Source organism: Phaenicophaeus curvirostris, chromosome 9 (genome assembly GCF_032191515.1).
Source record: "Phaenicophaeus curvirostris isolate KB17595 chromosome 9, BPBGC_Pcur_1.0, whole genome shotgun sequence".
NCBI classification, from domain to species: domain Eukaryota; kingdom Metazoa; phylum Chordata; class Aves; order Cuculiformes; family Cuculidae; genus Phaenicophaeus; species Phaenicophaeus curvirostris.
The window spans coordinates 8,173,478-8,192,230 of record NC_091400.1 but is presented as its reverse complement, the minus strand read 5'-3'; the positions used below and the strand labels follow the sequence as shown (position 1 = coordinate 8,192,230).

The 18,753-nt window shown below is 48.4% G+C and overlaps 1 protein-coding gene across 3 annotated transcripts in view; it reads left to right on the top strand.

The window, feature by feature from the left end:
• Positions 1-2,924: 2,924 nt before the first annotated feature.
• Positions 2,925-18,753, top strand: part of AFAP1L2 (actin filament associated protein 1 like 2) — a 72,843-nt gene continuing 57,014 nt past the window's right edge. For all 3 annotated transcript variants that reach the window (XM_069863726.1, XM_069863725.1, XM_069863724.1), the window contains exon 1: positions 2,925-3,028. In XM_069863726.1, the coding sequence (XP_069719827.1) occupies positions 3,013-3,028 (16 nt within the window). In that variant the 5' untranslated portion in view covers positions 2,925-3,012. The remainder of the gene's footprint in view (positions 3,029-18,753) is intronic.

Here is an 18,753-nt window from a genome sequence, read left to right as displayed (position 1 = left end):
TGTCACACCTGAGTCATCGCTAATCATCACTACTATTAAGCAGGAAAAAAAGCAAGGAAGACATGTGTACACAGGTAGATGGCTGTTATTTTATTGGCTCCAAGAAGCTCTACCAGGAAAACCAGTATGCAAGTATTTGCTGTAGCTGAGCTTGGTGGCAGACATCTAGACTGCAGCACAAACATTGAAAATGTTAATTCCTTGTACCAAGTGGGGTCTGAGTGTTTTCCAGTTTTATTAAACACCAGAACACAACAGCTTGGTCGAAAAAGAGCTTCCCAAAGTATTTCAGGTACTTCCTACTGCAAGAAGAAGGGGACAAACAGGAAGAACTTGTACTCCTCTGCCATTGGTATTCACCTCATTTCCACTTGCCCAGCAATTGCCATGGGGCTGGCCAGGAGTCCTGGGATTCCAGAGCATCCTTATCATGGCCAGGAGGGGAAGGAAGGGACAAGCAGGGGATGTAAAGGCTCTGGGGCCTCGAGGTGGGAATCTTGGCTATCTGATGTCTTGATCTTTCAAATAATCTTTAATTAGTTTGTTTAACTTGCATTATCCTTAATTAGCCTTGCTGAGTTCAGAATGACTACTCATCTGCTTCGAGACACAGGCACACTTCAAAAGTTCACAAGATAAGTGCCTACCTTGCTAGAATTAGAAAGCTAGAGCCAAGAAGTAGCTGGAAAGGGCTCCGAGAGAATTATTCCTACATGACAGATATATTTATTTCATCTGTTTTTTTCTCCAGTTTTCAAAGACTGCTATCTTCTTGCTGGATCTGACAGTTCAGGCATTTGGCTCCCCTGCCTTTCAGTGCAGTAGTTATGTACTGGCAAGAGACAAGACGTGCTCCAGCTTCAGCTTCCTCAAGCAGGAATAACTCTCTATCTAAACTTGATTTCATATGCAAAGTTTCCATGCAGCAAAAGTTGCTTTCCGCTTCTACCAGACACTAGTATTTCACAAGGCTGCTTTGGACCACAGATGTCAATGGTCTGTGAGCTGGCAGGTCCAAAATTTGGGAAACACGGATTCTGTGGGCCTCTTGTTGGCTTTGTCTAACTGCCCTCTCTGTGCTGACAACACAACCCTGCTCTCACACAGAAACATTATGCTGCCTCTACCACCTTAAGCAGATGGATATGTGGAAATTACCATTTGTGACTACTCTGGGCTCTTCAGATATGGGTCGATGGCCAAGAGCTCATCTTGCAGAGCAGAGCCAACGAGCAAAGGGCTGTCAAGTCTGGGGAATCCACCTATCTTCCCTGCAGCTCTCTGCAAGAAAAGGTTTGTTTCACTTGCAGGCCACACAGTCTTCCTGTCCACACTTTAAACCCTAAGCCAGGCTCAAGCTCCCTTTTGCTCAGACCAAAAGCCTGTGAATCCCTTGGTGCAACCCTCATCCTTCAGTGGAAGGAGAACTAGGTCCTCACACAGCCAGCCAGTGGATATGGCTTTGGTGAATGATGCAGAGCTGGCTTCTGGGTCCTTATTTCTCAGGTCCCAAGGACAGCCGTTGATTTTCCAGGTAATAGTTGTATCTTTTCCACAGAGCAAGTGGAGCTGCACATCCGGGTCAGATGCCCAGCTCTCCTCTTGCCAGAAGTGCCTTATAATAAGCAGGTATGGCTCCCTTGTCCCCAAATCAATGGCTTAAGCTTAATTCTGAAGAGAAAACTTCCTCTACAACCATGTAGGCTTTTCTATTTTAAGTTTGGATGTTCTTTTTATTGACAGAAACATTAAATTCCTGCAGTGTCTCCAAAATATTGGCTTTGGGAACAGGTTGTCACTTGTGTCTTATATTAAGGACAGACTGGATGCCAACTTCTCCATTTATTATTTGTGCACTTTGGGTACGGTGGTTCTGTCTGTGGTGATGGAAGTCAGGCAAGAAAATTATTACTTGAACCCAAGGACAGAGACATCTTCCTGTGAGATCTGCTCGATCCAGGAGACAGCTCCGACCGCGAAGCCTTAGTGAAGCCACTGGAAAGGGGCAGTGCAAAACTCATTGGCTCGAGGTTACAATCAGGAGCTGCTCCGGGAAGGTGGAAGGAGAACTTGACCTTTCAGCCCAGAGCAGGGCAGGAGTTTGGTTGCCTGCTCACTCCTGCTTGGGATCTTGGCACTGGGAGCCACCAGGAATCATAGAATCACTGGGTTGGAAGAGACTTTTGGGATCAAGCCCAATTGTACCTGTCCACTAGTAAACAGCATCCCTACATAACTCATCTACCCGTCTTTTAAACTTCCAGGGACGGTGACTCGACCCCCTCCCTGGGCAGCCTCTGCCAGTGCCCCATGACCCTTTTTGTGAAATTTTTCTTCCTGACGTCCAGTGTGAACCTCCCCTGGCGGAGATTGAGGCCATTCCCCCTCGTCCTATCACCTGGGAGAAGAGGCCAGCACCCACCTCTCTACAACCTCCTTTCAGGTAGTTGTAGAGAGCAATGAGGTCTCCCCTCAGCCTCCTCTCTCCAGGCTAAACACCCCCAGCTCTCTCAGCCGCTCCGCTTGTTCTCCAGCCCTTTCCCCAGCCTCATTGCTCTTCTCTGGACTCGCTCCAGAGCCTCAACATCCTTCTTGCAGCGAGGGGCCCAGAACTGACCCTGGGATTCGAGCAAAGCCTTTCTCGGAGCGTGTCCCACTGCATCCAGAGCAAACCCCGTCCTGGACACAGGGAGGGCACCGGGAGGCTCCTCAGCGCAGCCCCTCCCGCTGTCCCCAGCCCTACCCCTGCTCTCCTCCCAGGGGACCGCAGGAGCTCAGCATCCTCGGGGAGGCTCCGCGCGGGGCCGGTCCCTTTCCCAGGTCTCCATCCCGCTGCCAGCCCCCGGCTCCCCATCCCGGAGCGCCGATCCCGGCCATCTCCGCGGCCCCGGGGCGGGGCGGCCGGGGCGGGGGATCCGGAGCCGCCGGAATAAGAGGCTAAAGGCAGCGCGGAGCGGAGCGGTGGCGGCGCGGCGTGTGGAGCCCCGCGGGACCCGGCGGCCCCCGGTCCCCATGGAGAAATACAGAGGTGAGGCTGAGCCCCTGGCGAGGGGGAGGAGGGCTGGTCGGGGGGACAGAACCCCCCGAGGTGGAGCCGCTCCGGGTTGCGGTCCCCGCGCGTGGGAAAGCGCCGCGCGATGGGTGCGGGAGCAGCGGGGGTTCCCGGGACAGGGGGACCTGGGGGTGTCCGGCGAGGGATGGGGTCCCCGAGAGGAGGAGGAGGACAGGGAGCGGGGAGTGGAGGTGATCCCCGCGAGTGGGACCGGGGATTTGGGGACCCCGCGAGAGGGGATGCTGCCAGCTCCGGAGGATGCGGGGGGCTTGTCCGGCGAGGGAGGGGGTCCTGCTCCCGAGAGTGGGGGGGGACAGGGAGCGGGCATAGGAGCCAGCTCCCGTGTGGGGTGATCCCCGCGAGTGGGGATGCTGGCAGGGATCGGGGTCCCCACGAGTGGGGCCAGGGTTCGGGGACCCCGTGAGGGATGCTGTCAGCTCGGAGCCGTCAGGGAAGCGATCCCTGTGAGTGGGACCAAGGATCAGAGTCCCTCTGGAGCTGCAGCCAGCTCAGGGCTGGCAGGGAGGCAATCCCTGCAAGTGGGAGCAGGGACCAGAGGCTCAGAAAGTGGGGTTTGAGTCAGCTTGGGACTGGTGGGGGTTGAGATCCCTGCGAGTGGGGCCAGGGATCAGAGCCCCCACGAGTGGGTCTACAGTCAGCTCGGGACGGTGAGGGAAGCGATCCCTGTGAGTGAGACCAGGGCTCAGAGTCCCCGTGAGCATCAGCTCGGGACGGCCAGGGAAGCGATCCCTGTGAGTGAGGCCACGGATCAGACTCCCCACGAGTGGGACTGTGGTCAGCTCTGGGCCAGCAGGAGAGTGATCCCTGCAAGTGGGGCTCGGGCAGCAGGAACACAGCCCGGCTTGAGGATGCCAAGTCCCCCTGTACCTGCAATGATGGAGGGAGGAAGGAACTTAGTAGGCATCTCGCTTTACACCATCTGTGGATTGGACTCTTTTTCTTGGCACTTAAAAGCAGCATCTTTTTCTGTTTTCTGCAGCCACTGAATTTGTCCAACATTGCTCGCTCCCTCTTCCTTCCTAAACTGCTCATCTGCATGAACCTCCCACCCTCCCAGGCTTAACAGGCGCGACCTTGAGTGTCCTGTTTTCTAAATGCAAATAGATTTGGTGGTTAGGGAGAGGGTAGGTGAGCAGCCTCCCTGCTTTCTCCCTGGCTGCTTTCCTCTGGGGTGGTGGTCACCCACAGTCCACTTACTGCTGCAATCAATGGCTCTGGCGCCTCCCGTGCCATGCTCCTTGGTCATTATCACCGAGAATGGCTCGACTCAGATCTCTAACACTGTGGGCAGCTCTTGGAAACTTCTCAAACTTCAGTGCTGAGGAGGACACGGGACACTTGGACATGCGTGGGTAGCCTGTGATTTCTCCTCTTGCTTGAGTTAAAAGTCTCCCCTGGAAGAGGTGGATGCAGCGTTTATGTAGCAGAGAATAAATCTGCGTAAATTTTACCTGTTGAGAGGAAATATGGCTTTTCTTGTGACTGTTGTCCTCCTTGTGGAGCCTGAACATTTAATCAGGGAACTTGGTACTAGACGGATCTCTTCCTGCCTGACTTGTTACTGTCAAACTGGCAAGGTTTAGTTAGGGCTCGGCGGATACATCTAAGCTAATGGCCCTTGTTCACCAGTCCTTCTTTGGTGGTGACCTTATGTGACAAAGTATCATTCTGAGGAGTTAATTTTTGCCAGGACCATACGTTTTTTGACTATGGAAGTACTTTAATAATCTGACACTGCGCTGCCTGTCACATTTTGATCCATTTCCTCCTCACAATCAATACTTCACAGCCCTGATAAGCCCAATAGTCACATACTGCAAAAGCGACACTAAAAATTGTGTTACAAGTCAAATAGTGTGTATTTTGGGTTTTTTTGTTGGTTGTTTGGTGGTTGGCTTTTTTTTTTCTGGCAGGGTCTGTACAAATCCATTCAGTTCCAGTAGCAAAGCAGTAGATTCATTAAGATTCAGCTATGTTTTGTATATTGTCTTTTTAAATATGCACACTGCTCCCTCAGAGCAGCGGGGATGTGTTCTGCACATGTGGAATGAATAGCAAGTGCAACTGATTGCAGAGCCTTGCCAGTCTTTTTGTGTTAGTGGTAATGAACGTGCACGCGTGGGAGCTGGTGTGCATTAATGAGGGTACCCAGGCATCTCCAGCTTGCAGGGCAACCACAAGTGATGGCAACAGCTCGTTTAGCGGGTGGAGGTGTCCCCAGTGTGATGGGATGGCTGGAGTCACCTGGGCCTGATGAAGCAGGTGTGGGGAAGGGAAGGGCTGGGGGAGAAGATGTGGAGTTGGGAGCCCTGAGGAGCAGGTGGAGAAAATGAGCAAGTTGTTATTAATAAGCACAGGGGGTACGTGCCTGTTCTGGTGGGGATATCCTTTTGCTGCCAGAGCTGTTATGGGGAGCCTTCATCCTTGCACTAGCTAGGCAGGGAAATCCTGTAATAGTAGAGATGCATGGACTCAGAGGGCTGTTGAGCAATCAACTGGTATTCTAGAAGGAGGTGTTTGACTACAAGATCTTTCCCATTTCTTAAGAAATGAAGGTTGCAAGCATCAGCCAGCAGCAGCATTTCTTTCCTTTAAACACAGGTGAGGATGTGCTTTAATCTGAGGGCTAACCTGGCATGCACAAGAGGTGCCTCCTGTTTGAAAGGCAGGATGAAGCAGTCACAGGAGCCTGGTTGGGTGGAGCGTGCAGGGACAGGTGAGGTATGAGCCTGGGAGGCCAAGGCTGGTGGCCGGTAGGGTGGCACCTGTGGAGGAGGATGAGCTCAGGCTGTTGGATTTACATGGTGGGAAGCAATGGAGGGATTATGAAACTCTTCTGGGAATGGGTTTCCTTTCCCAGCCTCCATGAATGGGGTTGCAAGGCCAGCTGCATGGGAAGACATAGTCTCTTGACCCTTGTTAGCCTATTAAAGCTCTGAAGAATGAACTCTGTTTGGCAGAGGTTTTTTTCTGCCCTGCCACAGTAAAGGGTTTCTTCCACTGGTGAAGATGCTGTTTTAAAGTCCACCTTCTCCCTTTGATTTAGGAAGCATGCATGAGGCACAAAGAGGGATAGACCCAACAGCCCAAAGGGACAAGAGGGAAACGTACAGAGGGCAGGTGTGAGTGAGGGTGATTACTGCACTCATAGCTAAGTAGTGACAAGGACAGAGCTGCTCATCTCCTCCTCCTCTGTTCCATGCAAGCACTCTCTCCCCTCCTTCCCATGTGTTTTGCCTTGGAATGTGAGATTCATACAATTATTCCATCATGTGCTTCCTGTTACAGCAGCACTATGGCTTCTTGTGTGCTTGTGGCTGGCTGGTCCATGACCAACCATCTCCAGACGCTTGGGGGAAGAGGTGCCAAGTGCACTGTTACTGACAAGGGTTATGATGGTTGCACCCTTACTCATCTGCCATCCCTGTCAAGCTCTCTCCCACCACCAGCCTCTTGTCACTGCAGTCACAGATGATTCCCCTGTGATGCAGCCCTGCACCTGTACTCTAAAATGTCAAACGACGCGAGCCTTGAGCGGTTTTATTATTGTATTCTTAATGTCTTGGAGCTCTGCAATGGAAACTAGAGTAACTTGCAGCCCAGTTCTTCTAAGAAAGGTGTTTTGCATTCTTGTTTTACTGTCTGTTGCGCAAAGACACAAGCTTCGCTTTTCTTACCTGAGGGTCTCCTGGGGCTCTGCTGGTGTTTGTGATGCTCCTCTAAGGAGACAAGTATTGTTTGTCAGTGGAAGAGAGGTTGTCCTCTTAACAAAGGCCAACAATTTAGTGTTGATAAGTATTAAAATGGTGACTCGGTAGAAAGACAAGGTGTTTGCTTGCTAGTTAACATGTTTTAACTGGGAGGAGAAAGGGGTGTGGGTCTGCTTGGGACTCCAGCACGTGTTCTTTTTAACAAGCTCTTGCAAATACAAGGAGATATGCTTGGGATTAAACTGCTAAGTGGAGACATGAATGAAAGATGCAAGCCCTGGTAACCATCTGAGGCCCTCTATAAACTCTTGTTCATCAGAGTCAGAAGTGGATTGATTCATATTAACACGATCTAGGCTCTATACAAACATATGTGGTTTCTCCTCAGCTGATCATCAACACAGCTGTTGTTTCGCTAATAGTCTTGGTGTAATTGGAAACTGAAGAAAACAGGGCAATGTGCTGCCCTATACCAAATCCAGTACAATTTTCAGCTGCTGGGCTGAGCTTTCTTTTAAATGCAAATGAAAATTAATGTCCTGCATAACCTCATAACATACACAATAACTCTTCCATATGTGAGAGTGGCTCTGGTTGGTTTTGGGGAATGGAACAGACTCCATTGGGGAATAGGCAGCAGGAGAGTCAAGTCATTTATTCAGCAGGGATTTAAGAGATGAAACCTTTTTCCGTGACTGAAACCACAGCCTGCCTCAATTATACATCTACCGTGTCCACCCTACCAAGCCATCCCACACGCTGTCACCCGTGCCAATGTAATATTTCTGTCTCTTCTAGCACAGCTGCTTTTCTTACGTAACAGAGCTGGCAACCTGAGGATGTTCTGAGTTGTGTTTAGGTGCACGTGAGCCTCTCTAAACCAGGCTGGGCTCACTTGCAGATGGGCACGAGGGGTAGGGTGCTGGCTTCAGCCCCACTTGATGGGCAGTGATAGCCCTTGGTTGTGTGTGTGCAACTGCCAGTCCTGGGGGTGCTCCTTTCGCTACCCTGATACAGTCACTGGGGCCAGGATGCACGCAAGGAAGGGCAGTGGGAGCTGCTCTGGGGTCTGTGCCCAGTCTGTGTTGTTACCAAAATCGCCAGGAGCCTGCTCCTAACACCATCAGTGCTCACAAACTTTTGGCCACCTGCTTTTGGAGTGCTCCTGGGAAGGCGTGAACCTTCATTTTTCTCTTGTGGTGTTGACTAGCGTGTCAGGCAAATCTTGCTCCTGCTTTTCCACACACCTTTGCCGCTCCCTGCTCCGTGAACGCCATGCCCGATCAGAAACCAGAGACACCATGTGAATGAACTTATTATCTGGAGGTTTTCACTGGTCGTTTTCACTGAACACCCACAGCCTGGGAACACAGGAGTGTTCATGCAAAAATGCTTATGCTGCTTTATTTTGGAGCAGGGCTGGCTCTTTCAGCTCCCAGCACCAGTGATGGACTGGGGAAAGCAGGCAACTGAGCAACCCACACCACCTGGGCTCTGCAGGGCTGCACACCAAAGCACCGTGGCCTTTTAAATCTGAATTTTTGGATACCTACTCAGCTGCATACTCACTCCACAATGCTTCCATCTCAACATACAGCACGTATGATGGATTTAATGACTTGACCGAATCCCTTAAGATTTTTATGGCAAATCTAGGATCTGAACCCCAAGCTCCCTAACCATTGTTCAGTGCTTTCCTCACAACCATCCTGCCTGGATCAGGGGAAATTAGGGATACAGTTCTCTTGAAGTCCCTATCAACTCTAGTTTGCTGTACCTTCTGGAAAGGCAGGATTGCCTAAGGCAGAGACATGTGTCTTCAGGTAATGACAACCGGAGAACCTAGAGCTGTAGGGGACATCTTGGGGAGCCAAAAATCAGAGGTGCATCTGCAATTAATGATGATGTAGAGCACGTGCATCTAGGACATAGGTGTTCCTGGCTGAATCACAGATCCAGACCCAGCAGGTCATTTGGGATCCTGCAGTCACACAGCCAGTTTGGCAACCTGTGTGTTGTTGTTTACTTCATCTTGGAAGTTGAGTCATTCGTGCTTTTCTCTCAGGTCAGCAGACAGGACAGACTGGTCCAGTCCGTGCTGCAGACTGTCAGCAGAGCTCTGTGGGTCAGAGATGTCTGATACAGCCTTGCCCCAAGGAACTGCTGGGGCAGATGCCAACACAACCAGTTTCTGGGCTGGAACCACTTACTTGGCTCTGGTTTGGGAGTTGATTGGGAAGTGCGAGTGAACAGGCAAGCTCCCTGGCAATAGCTGGCAGAAGGTATTTCCATTGTGAGAACTATGCTGCTTTTTGGAGGGGTTATATCGGAGAACTTCTTGCTGTGTGCTACAGTGTGTGGTAAAACACACTGGAGGAATAGAAATATCTGTTTAGAAGTGTTCAGTAGGTAACACCAATCTCCCAGTACCTGAAGTTCTTATTTTTTTTTTTTTTAAATAAATTTACTTTAATCCAAGGAGTAGAACTTCAGGAGGAAGAAACCAAAACAAACACAAGTTGCTAAGGGTGGCAAGAGGAGCTGAGCCCTTTGAGAGGCAGGGCTGTCTCTGTGCCTACATGTGCCCCTTCTGTGGGGCTGTTGGATTTGAATCTGGCTTCCACAGCCCCAAGAGAACAGCCAGGACTGAAACCTCTGAGAGTGATTAAACTTGCGGCTGGTGGGCCAGGATGTGCATGAAAGCAGCTGTTGCTAAAGGAGGTGTGATGGTGGTAGTTCCTGTGGGCAGGAAAGGTTTGGATCACCACTGCCTGTGCTGCTGGCTGGGGTGCAGCGGTGGAGGTCATTTGTGGCAGCACAGGACCCGCAGTGTAGCAGAGCGAGTGCTGCAGAGGGGAGGCCTGGGGAGTGCAGTGCTTTGGTCGGAAGTTCAGCAGATGAGGGTCAGGGCTTATTAAAGTACTTTTTCCTTTTTTTCCCCCACTGACCTATTGCCTTCTTTGTGGATGAAATCCCATAGAAAGCACATCTGAGGATGGTTTGGTGCATGGCAAGATTGCCTTTGGTTATAAACAGCTCTGTCTGGAAGTAAAAATCTCAGAGTTATGGGATCAGACTGAAACACCCACATAACATACGGACTTGGCCACTTGCAATTTAATCAAAGCCAGTGATTTCCCCCCTTGGGTGGACTGTGCTCTGTCTTGCATAAAGATTTTTCTAATGTCTCTTTTTTTTTTTTCTTTTCCTTTGAATCTGCTTAGGATAAAAGTGTAGTGCAAGGCTTAGAAAAAGCGTGGGAAATAGGGATCCACAAGCCTTAGCTGGCAGTTCAGCCTGTGGGCTTCTTATTTCTGAGTGTAGGAATCTCCTCCTGAGATAACCGGGAGCAGGAGCCGCCCACAGCACTGGGGTGATGCACATGGTGTTTTAACTTGCTTTTATGATTTAGGAGACTGAATCTTAAAAAAAAATATCCTTAGATTCCTGGTCTTGCTAGTAATGGATGCATATAGGCTTTCTGAAGTCAGCACTGAGTTTGAGGTGTAGGGGTGGGCAGCTATGAGCACTTGGGATGTTGTTTTTTTTTTGAAGAAGTTTGCATAACGCTTTGGCAGCAGCTCTTTGAAAGACATGGGTCAGAGCCAGGAGATTCTTAAAGTTTGTGCACAAGCTGTGGCTTGAGCCTTTCCCTCTTGGACTGAGATGGGGAGCAAGTCCAGGGCTGCTGCGAGGAGGGGATCTCCTTCCTGAAGCCTCTGTGTGCTCTGAGGCAGCCAGCTCGGGCAGGTGGCAATGGAAGTGTGTGTGCAGGCTCCTGTGAGCCGTGATAAGGTATGTGCAAAGAAATCTCTGATCCAAAGTCGCTTTGCAGATCTCATCATTGCTATTTATCACTGCAAAGTATGACAACTGTTAAGCCTTGGGAAGAAAGAGCTGGCTCACAGAGAAAATGGGTTGCACAAGTTTTTGCAATGTCACTAGTGGCTTGAGCTGAATGTCTCTCCACAAATTTGTGTGAAACGTGGAGTGAGCTTCTGCTGAGGAAAACAACCAAGCCAGCTGCAGTCTCGCAGCCTTCCAGTAGCACTGTCAGTTTGTTGTCTCTGTGGAATAAGCCAGTGCGTGTGTCTAGTCATTCCTGGTGCCAAACAGCTCTGACTTCTGATCATCCTGCTGTGACTGAGCTGAAATCAGCAGGGACGTGGAGCTGCTCTTTGGTGTTTGCTAGGAACAGGAATGCAGTTGCAGCAGGTAGGTAGCCACCACTTGCAGTAGCAAAATATCACAAATGTAGAAACTGAGGCTGCCTTCAAAAGTGAAGGTGTTGGAAGCCCAGACTTCTGTAGTGACTTGTGACAGCTCGAGACAGTCTGTCCCGTCCAACCCATCAGCAACTTCATCCCTGCTGCTTGGCTGGGGAGCGTGTCCTGTCTCCTTTGTTTGAATCCAGTGTCTTCAAGGATCTTCTGTGATTTATTGCGGTCTCTAAAAATGGCCTATGTAGTCTTGGATGGTGGGAACTTCTGTTTTTATTGTCATACTTTTCAGACTTCTCCATTGCCCTGGGGTGTACAGAATCAGGCAGGCAGCTGGGATCATAACATACGGCTCCACATTTGCTGTAGGATTGCCTGAGCGTGGCAGCTGCTGAAGTACGATAAAGCCCTGCTTGAGAAGAGGACTGTTTAGAGTAATTGGACTCAATCTACAAAGCAGCCAAGATCTCTTTACCTTTACTATAGTTAGCTGGGCTGGGGGTGGGTTGTGCATCCGTTTAACTACAGCCAGCCTTTTGGTCACTATTAGGAATTCAGTATCTGTGCACATGGGTGAAAGCAGCTCTTTTCGCTAAAAGATGAGCCATGCGTGTCACCTCTTGAGCTAGGTCTGGTTGGAGGTGCAACGCAAAGGCACGCAAGCCTGGCTGCTGCCTGTGGTCCCAGAGCCCTCTTCCCCATGCCTGAGGCCACGGAAGAGCTGGCGGCACTCCAACCGGGAGGGCTTTTGCTCTACCAACTGCTGCTGCAGGAGTCTTAAGTCTGCTGGGGAGACTTGCTTTTTCAGTGGCTACGTGCTTTTCTTTCTGAATTTCTTCAAGCCGCAGGGGTGGTGTGCCCCATCTGGGACACGTTGCACTTGATGCCTGCGGCTGTTCAGTGCAACCCGCGCTGGGACTGCAGGAACTCTTGGAGTTCAGCAACCTCACCTGTCTTGTTAAAAGATGGTCACAAATGCCCAGAGCAGTGCAAAGTCACCAGTGAAATGTGCGTGTGGCTGTTTTGGGTATTTTCCATTTTCCTCTACCCCAGTATTTGTGCTGCCTTCTTACTTCTTTCTTGCTTCCATGAGCAGCAGTGTTGGAGCTGAACGCAGTTGTTGGCGATGCTCAGCCTATGTGCAGTCACGGTATCTCTTGAAGCCAGTGACCTCTGGAGCAAGCAGTCTCTACAGAGGAAATTCTTATGCGCTCTGCCTCCTGCACCCCACCAATTCGTCTGGCGACACCTCCTTTGGCTGGTCTGAGAACGCTGTAGGGAAATCTGAGTACTAACCATTCATGATGGTCCTAATCAGGTGTTACTGGGTTCTGTCTGTAACTTAAGCGATCATAACATTGCAGAGTTAATATCATCCCTTTTCTGCTAACAAGGAACCATCTTGTTGCAGGGCCAGAGCTGGGATAAGGAGCTATGCAAGTGTTCTCCAAGGTTTACAGCAGAGATGCACTCGTCTTAATACAAAACCAAGAGACTGCATTTGTTCTTACTGACAGAAAACAGAAGTCAGTTGCTGTCCATATAGCAAAGCAACACTTGTAAATTATTTACTTCTGACTTAAACGTGGTATTGTTTTATATAAACACTAGTTCTCATTACTGCTTCAACTTTATCCCATTTTCTCTCTTCCGGTCCCATTATAGGTTATGTACACAAGTATCTGAGCACACTGTCTTTTGGCTTTCTCTAGCGAGCAATGCTAGCTGATGATATTATCGAGTTGCCTACACGCCACATCAGTTTAATTTGCTGCATCTAGACCTTTGAAATTGTTCCCCTGGTGAGATGACACATCTTGGAAATCGGGTTGCCTTTCAGATGCTGAAAGGAATTACTGGCTTGTGTGGAAGTGGTTGTCCTAATGCAATACTGTACAGATCCTGTAGATGATTAAAGTGTGTCAGAAGCGCATTTATGCTTGCAAGTGTGGCTTGGCTCGTATCTGAGTCTGTGTGAACTCTAAGGCCTGGTTCTAGGAAAATTCCCCAGTTGTATAAATCAGTCTTGAAGTGTATTTATTATGCTAATCTGTACTCTTGGTTTGTGCGATACTGAGTTGTAATTCTGTCTCTGATCCTGATCCACAGCTATTGAGGCACTGTTAATGCTCTCTGTCATCTGGGCACTTGGATCGTGGTAGCTTGTCACACTTCTAGCTCGGCAGGCTGTGATTTAATCACCTGTATGTGCCAAAATACCAATCAAATCGATTTAAGTGGGTTACACTGGCTTATACTGAGCCAGAAGAAACTGGCAATATATGAAGCGGAACAGACCTGGGCGAGGATGTGGTTGCTGTAATCCCATGTCTGTTAGCACTCTGCGCTAGTTAACCTCTGTGAACGTAGTTTTCAGATCAGGTTGTTCAAACAGATGCTGTCTTTGAATGTAGAAGTCATCTATTTCTGGAAATTGAAGTGGGAGTTGGCAGGGTGAGGAGAAGCGAAATGGCAATCAAATTCCTGTACATTATCCTAAAGGCTGAATTCCCACGTCTGGCTGAGAAGAGAAGCTAATGCTTTCTAGACCCAGGAGGCTCAGCGTTCTCTGAAACAGAATGGTTTATTTTTAATTCTGATAGTTCACTGGAGCTCTTAAATGAGAAAAAACAATGACTGTTTTATTATACTGCTTAGAAAACGAATGCAGTGAGGTATGGGTGATCCTGAGGCTGAAAATCCTGGGGTGCTGTAAGAAGGGGCAGCACCCAAAAGCAAAGTTTAATTCTGGCCAAAATCCTGTATTAAACAGCACACGATATTTCATGTTGGTGTTTCTTTGTACTGACTACATTGGCCTTCCTTCAATTCTTTGATTTAACCTTAGAGGGATGTCATTATTTATGCGCTGCTTTCTTTCACTTGCCATTGTTTCAGCTATGGTGAGATTCCTACTCTTCTGTTGGTCAGGAATGTCCAAGCCATGGGAACCAACAGGAGCACAGCTCGGTGTTGAGCACAGACAGGGGTACTTGTGTGAGAAGGTTTGAAGATTGTGATACGTAGAGTGTCCTATTAGTGCTGTGCATGTATCATAGAATCATAGGATGTCCTGAGTTAGAAGAAACCCGCGTGGATCAACAAGTCCAACTACTGACCAGGTGACTTTAGGTGCTCCTCATATGGCTTCCCCTCTAAACCCTTCACCAACTTCGTGGCCTCCTCTGGATGCTCTACAGCAGCTTCATATCCTTTTTATACTGTGGCCCCCAAAACTGCACTCAAGGTGTGGCTGTACCAGTGCGGAACAGAGGCGGGACAGTCACCTCCCTTGACTGGGCAGTAGACGAGTGCTTTATACAACCACTGTCCTTATAGTTAACATGGGCAGTTTACTGTCTTCTTGAAACTAGAGTTACTCCAAATCAGGATAAGACTGTTGGTACCTCTTTCAGACCACACACTCTTACCTCAGTTGGCTGCTTGGTGCCTCCATTAAGAAATGTGTAAGTCTGGAAGATGCTCCAATGCTTTCCTTAAGGTAGTCTTATCATGTTTGTTTGTGGTCAGACAACCTCACACTGACACTGCTGATGAGCTACAAAATCTTTTCAGTTTGCTTTTGTTCCCATGCTGGACTGAGGTTTTTGTTGGAAATGCTCTGTCTTTAGCATATGTTCTTGTTTTCCTGATAAACATGAATGTCTGTTGGCCCACATTTGGAGGAGGTGTGGTGGGCCAAATTCATTCCTGGTGTCACTCCAGCATCATCAATGGACTGACCATAAAGATCAAACTGGATCTAAGATATGTATTAGGTTTATTGCAAGTTTTACCAATTTGTATTGATACATTACTTATCAATTGCAAAAGAAACATGGTTAAAGATGCCTTTGATAGGCCAGAAAAATCTAATTTTTACATAACAAAAGCTGACTCCTGATAGAAGAGGAATGTAGAGCTGGCAACTCCTTCCCTAAACAGAAATGCTAATGGTTCCTAGTGCTAATAGCACAGACGTGGCTGGCCCTTGCTCCAGACATAATTATTTGGACCGTGAAAGATGAGGAGGCTTTACCACACTGGAGATATGCTTTATGAAAATGCAGCCAAATCATCCATGGAGATCTCTGCAAGGGCTAAGGGCCCCTGTTTTTGAGGGCTCTGGGGCTGATGGTGGAGCCTGCACAGCAGCACAGACCCCATCAGCCCATGACGTCAAATTCTCTCTTGCGTTGGGCTGCAGCCTCTTCAGCTGCTGATGAAGTGGCGCTCCTGAGAGCGTTTGCTAATCCCAGAGTCTAGGTTGGAATTTCAAATTTTCTTTCAACCTTTGATTGTACCATTGCCTGCCTTCATTCATACATTTACATTTTGTCTGTTATTCCCAAGCGTGTGAGCCTGCTCTGCCATAGTAGAGCAAGAAGGGAGTAAAATATTCCATTTTGAATATGTAAAGGGAGCTGCCGCTTAGCACAGACAGAGCTGGCTTCTAGATGAAAGAGTCAAATGCCAAACTGTTTTGTTTCAATTTGAGCAAGAGAAGCTTTGAACTAGAGGAGATGACTCAGTCAGTAGCAGGGAACGATTCTTTATAGTGAGTTTAGAAATAAAACCCGAAGCTATGATGGCTTTGACACGTCAGTCATAGTGTATATTATGTGAAAATGAAAACCATAACATCTGAAATGAAGTGTGGAGGCTTTTCTGCAAAGGGAAAAAACCACTTTTGATGTTGGTTGCCAAGAGTTTTCCTGAAGCCAGAAAGTACTAGGGCTGGGGGAAGATCACTCCTATCGAAGTAGGAGTGAGGAGCAATGTGGACAAACCAGGAAAGGGAAAGACTTCCTCCAGCTTAGGTCAGAGGTGGGGCCAGGATGAAAATTGGGGTTTCCTGGCCCTGAGTCAAGCTCCATATTCAATGTACGTTGCCCCCTTTTCACCCTGACCCTTCGTCACCACTCGCAGCTCTCGGGATAAGGCGGCAGACGTGGTCAGACCCTGTGCGGTCACAAGGTCAGCTCCAGTTGGATGGAGCAGGGATGGCCAACTCCTTGCTACTAAGCTGCTTTTATTTGGAGCCAGGTGTCCAGACCCAGATAGATGCAGCTGTGTTTTGTGGCACTGCAGCTGATGGAATAAACACAGCTGGATCCAGTCTGGGTCTCTGTGCCTGCTGCAGCACATGTGTAGCGAGCTGTGTGATTCGGTTGATGTGCTGCATGGCCAGGATCCTGGGGATGTGGTGAAATGCATCTGGCTCAATGCAGCAAGCTGTTGGCAATTCCCAGTACAAATGGAAAGTGTCATTGGTGTTCATTATTTCTGCAGCTTTATTCTGCATCCAGCCCCTGACCTACATTTTGTTCTGTGTTGTTGACCCCTATATGCTAGGAACAAATGAGTATCTACCTTGAGACAGCTTCAGAGAACATTTCTTCATCCTTTTTGGTGGCTGCATGCAGTAGGTGATGCAGACTTCTTTGGCACAGTTGCCTTGTGAAATCTCTGTCCATCTAACACCTTATTCCTGCTGAGAAGGAATCCCACCTACTTGCCTGCACTGTGTCTGGCCTTCAGTCTCCTTCTCATTCTTCTAGCAGAGAGCTCTGGCTTGACTTGCTGATAGACTGGGCAGCAATGGGAGCAGGAGCAGCCCATTGGGTAGCAATGTGCTGTCAGGTGGGCTCACTTGAGGTGTCAAGTATGTGCCGGTCCTTCAGAGATGTCTGGCAGCAGGGACTTCCTTGGTCTGCACTGTAGCCTTCTCTGGTCACAGAATTTATTACAAAACAGTGGTTTGATCAGGTGGCCCAAGCTATGTGGGTATAGAGGTGAGATCCTTTAGGTCATCTAGTTTAGCCCATATTCCAGAAAGTGTGCGTCTTTTGGTGTTCTCCCCATTTGAATGTGGTATATTCCCAGTGAGGGTAATATACCATTCCTCATTTCTCTTGGGGATTATTTAGTGGTCTGGGAGGTTTCTTTACTCTTGGGGATATGATGTATAAGGGCTGTGAATTATTAGTATGGGATGTATAAAATAGAAGAGTATGATGATTTCCTTTCTTGCCTTGGCAAAAGAAATGCTGTTTTCACTGATGCCAAAGAACATCCAGTGCTGTGTTGTGAGAACTGGAGAGAGTGTGTCTGTACCAGGATACGTGCTGAGAGTGCAGCTACCTGCATAGGATGCTGTCACGGAGTCATAGGATCATGTACGTTGGAAAAGATCTTTAAGATCGTCAAGTCCACCACTAAATCGTGTCCCTCTGAGCTTATGGTACTTTTACCTCTTGACAGAAACAGTACTGTCTGAGTGGACACACAGAGTGAGAATATTCATCTACAGTTTTACAACTATAACCTTTGCCATCAGCTGGGGGTTTTGAACAACTTCCAGATCATGTAAAATTGATGTTTATTAATTATAAATAGTGATGAATGTACCTGTAAGCTTGGGTGCCTTGATAGTTACTAATTACTCTTAATGTATGTTGAAACACAATGTATCTTCAGTCCAGAATTGGTGGCAATCCTCAAGGCTACAGATGTGCCCCATACTGCAGTATTGTCATGGAGGTCCCTTCGAGACAGAAGGACATCGATGTGATAAATGTTGCATCAGAAAACCAGAACAAGGCTGTAGAAGTTTCTGTTTATTGCAGAGACTATAGTTTTCAGCTACCGGACAGAGAGATAATAAATCCATCAGGGAACAAGAGAACCATGTAGCAACTGCAAAAGATGCAAACATATGGAAAATCCAATTCTATGGAGAATTAAGTCACTATTATGTAATCATGATCAATGGAAATGAGCTGATGTCAGTATTGGACTGGCTTAATGCATGGATGGAAAATTGTGTCCCCTCGGAGGGACCTGCTAATAGGACTGGAAGCTCCACGCATGCTGCATTTCCATTAACTATTGGGTTTTCACCTAGGAAGGACCTGATCTAAGCCCAGCAGAAGTAAATAGGGTTTCCAATAGCCTGAAAAAGCAGTAGCTTGGGGAGGACACTGTGCTGTGGAGTCTCTCTCCAGGGAAAGCTCCCTGGTGCCAGTGCAGCTTAGAGTAGTCCCCCTTTAGCCAGTGGTTGTTGGCCCTGAGAATCTAGCCCAGCATCCTTGCTGCTAACTAAGAGCTGGGAGGAGGTTCTTGGAGTTTCTGGAGTGTGGGCAGTTTTTTTCTGGTTTGTAAGTGAGGATGACAGGAAGGGGAAAAGCTTTTAAGGCTTTAGTGAGAAGTTCATGCTCTGGGTATCTTGGACACTGATCAGGGCACATTGGTACTGTGACTTACTGAAGATGCATTTCAGTGATGAGCTTCAGCCACATATTAACCAGAGGACACCTTTTGGTGGGAAGCAATGGGCTTCATGAGAGCCTTTTCCCCGCGTGAAATAGATTTGGTACTCTGGAGTGTTACTGTGTAAGAAACCATGCCTCTGAATCAACAAATTAGGGAAAAAATGTGAGCTGTTAAATGTTAGTGGATAGAGCTGTTGCATGAAATGAGTGTGTGGGTGGCTTTAAATTAACAGAGAAGCCAGAGGTGGGGAGAGAGTAATGACAGAAAGATGGGATAGTCTGACCTTCAACACTTTCCAGTCCAGAGAGAGCCTGAAGAAGTGGGTGGAATTAGAGCGAGGTCTCTAAGGGTGTCATCACAGGAGAGGAGCTGAGTTGCTAAACATCTCATACCCACTGGAAAAGGAAGCTGCCATGTGTGCCCTTGTTCTTATCCTAGAATCATAGAATAGTTTGGGTTGGAAGGGACCTTAAAG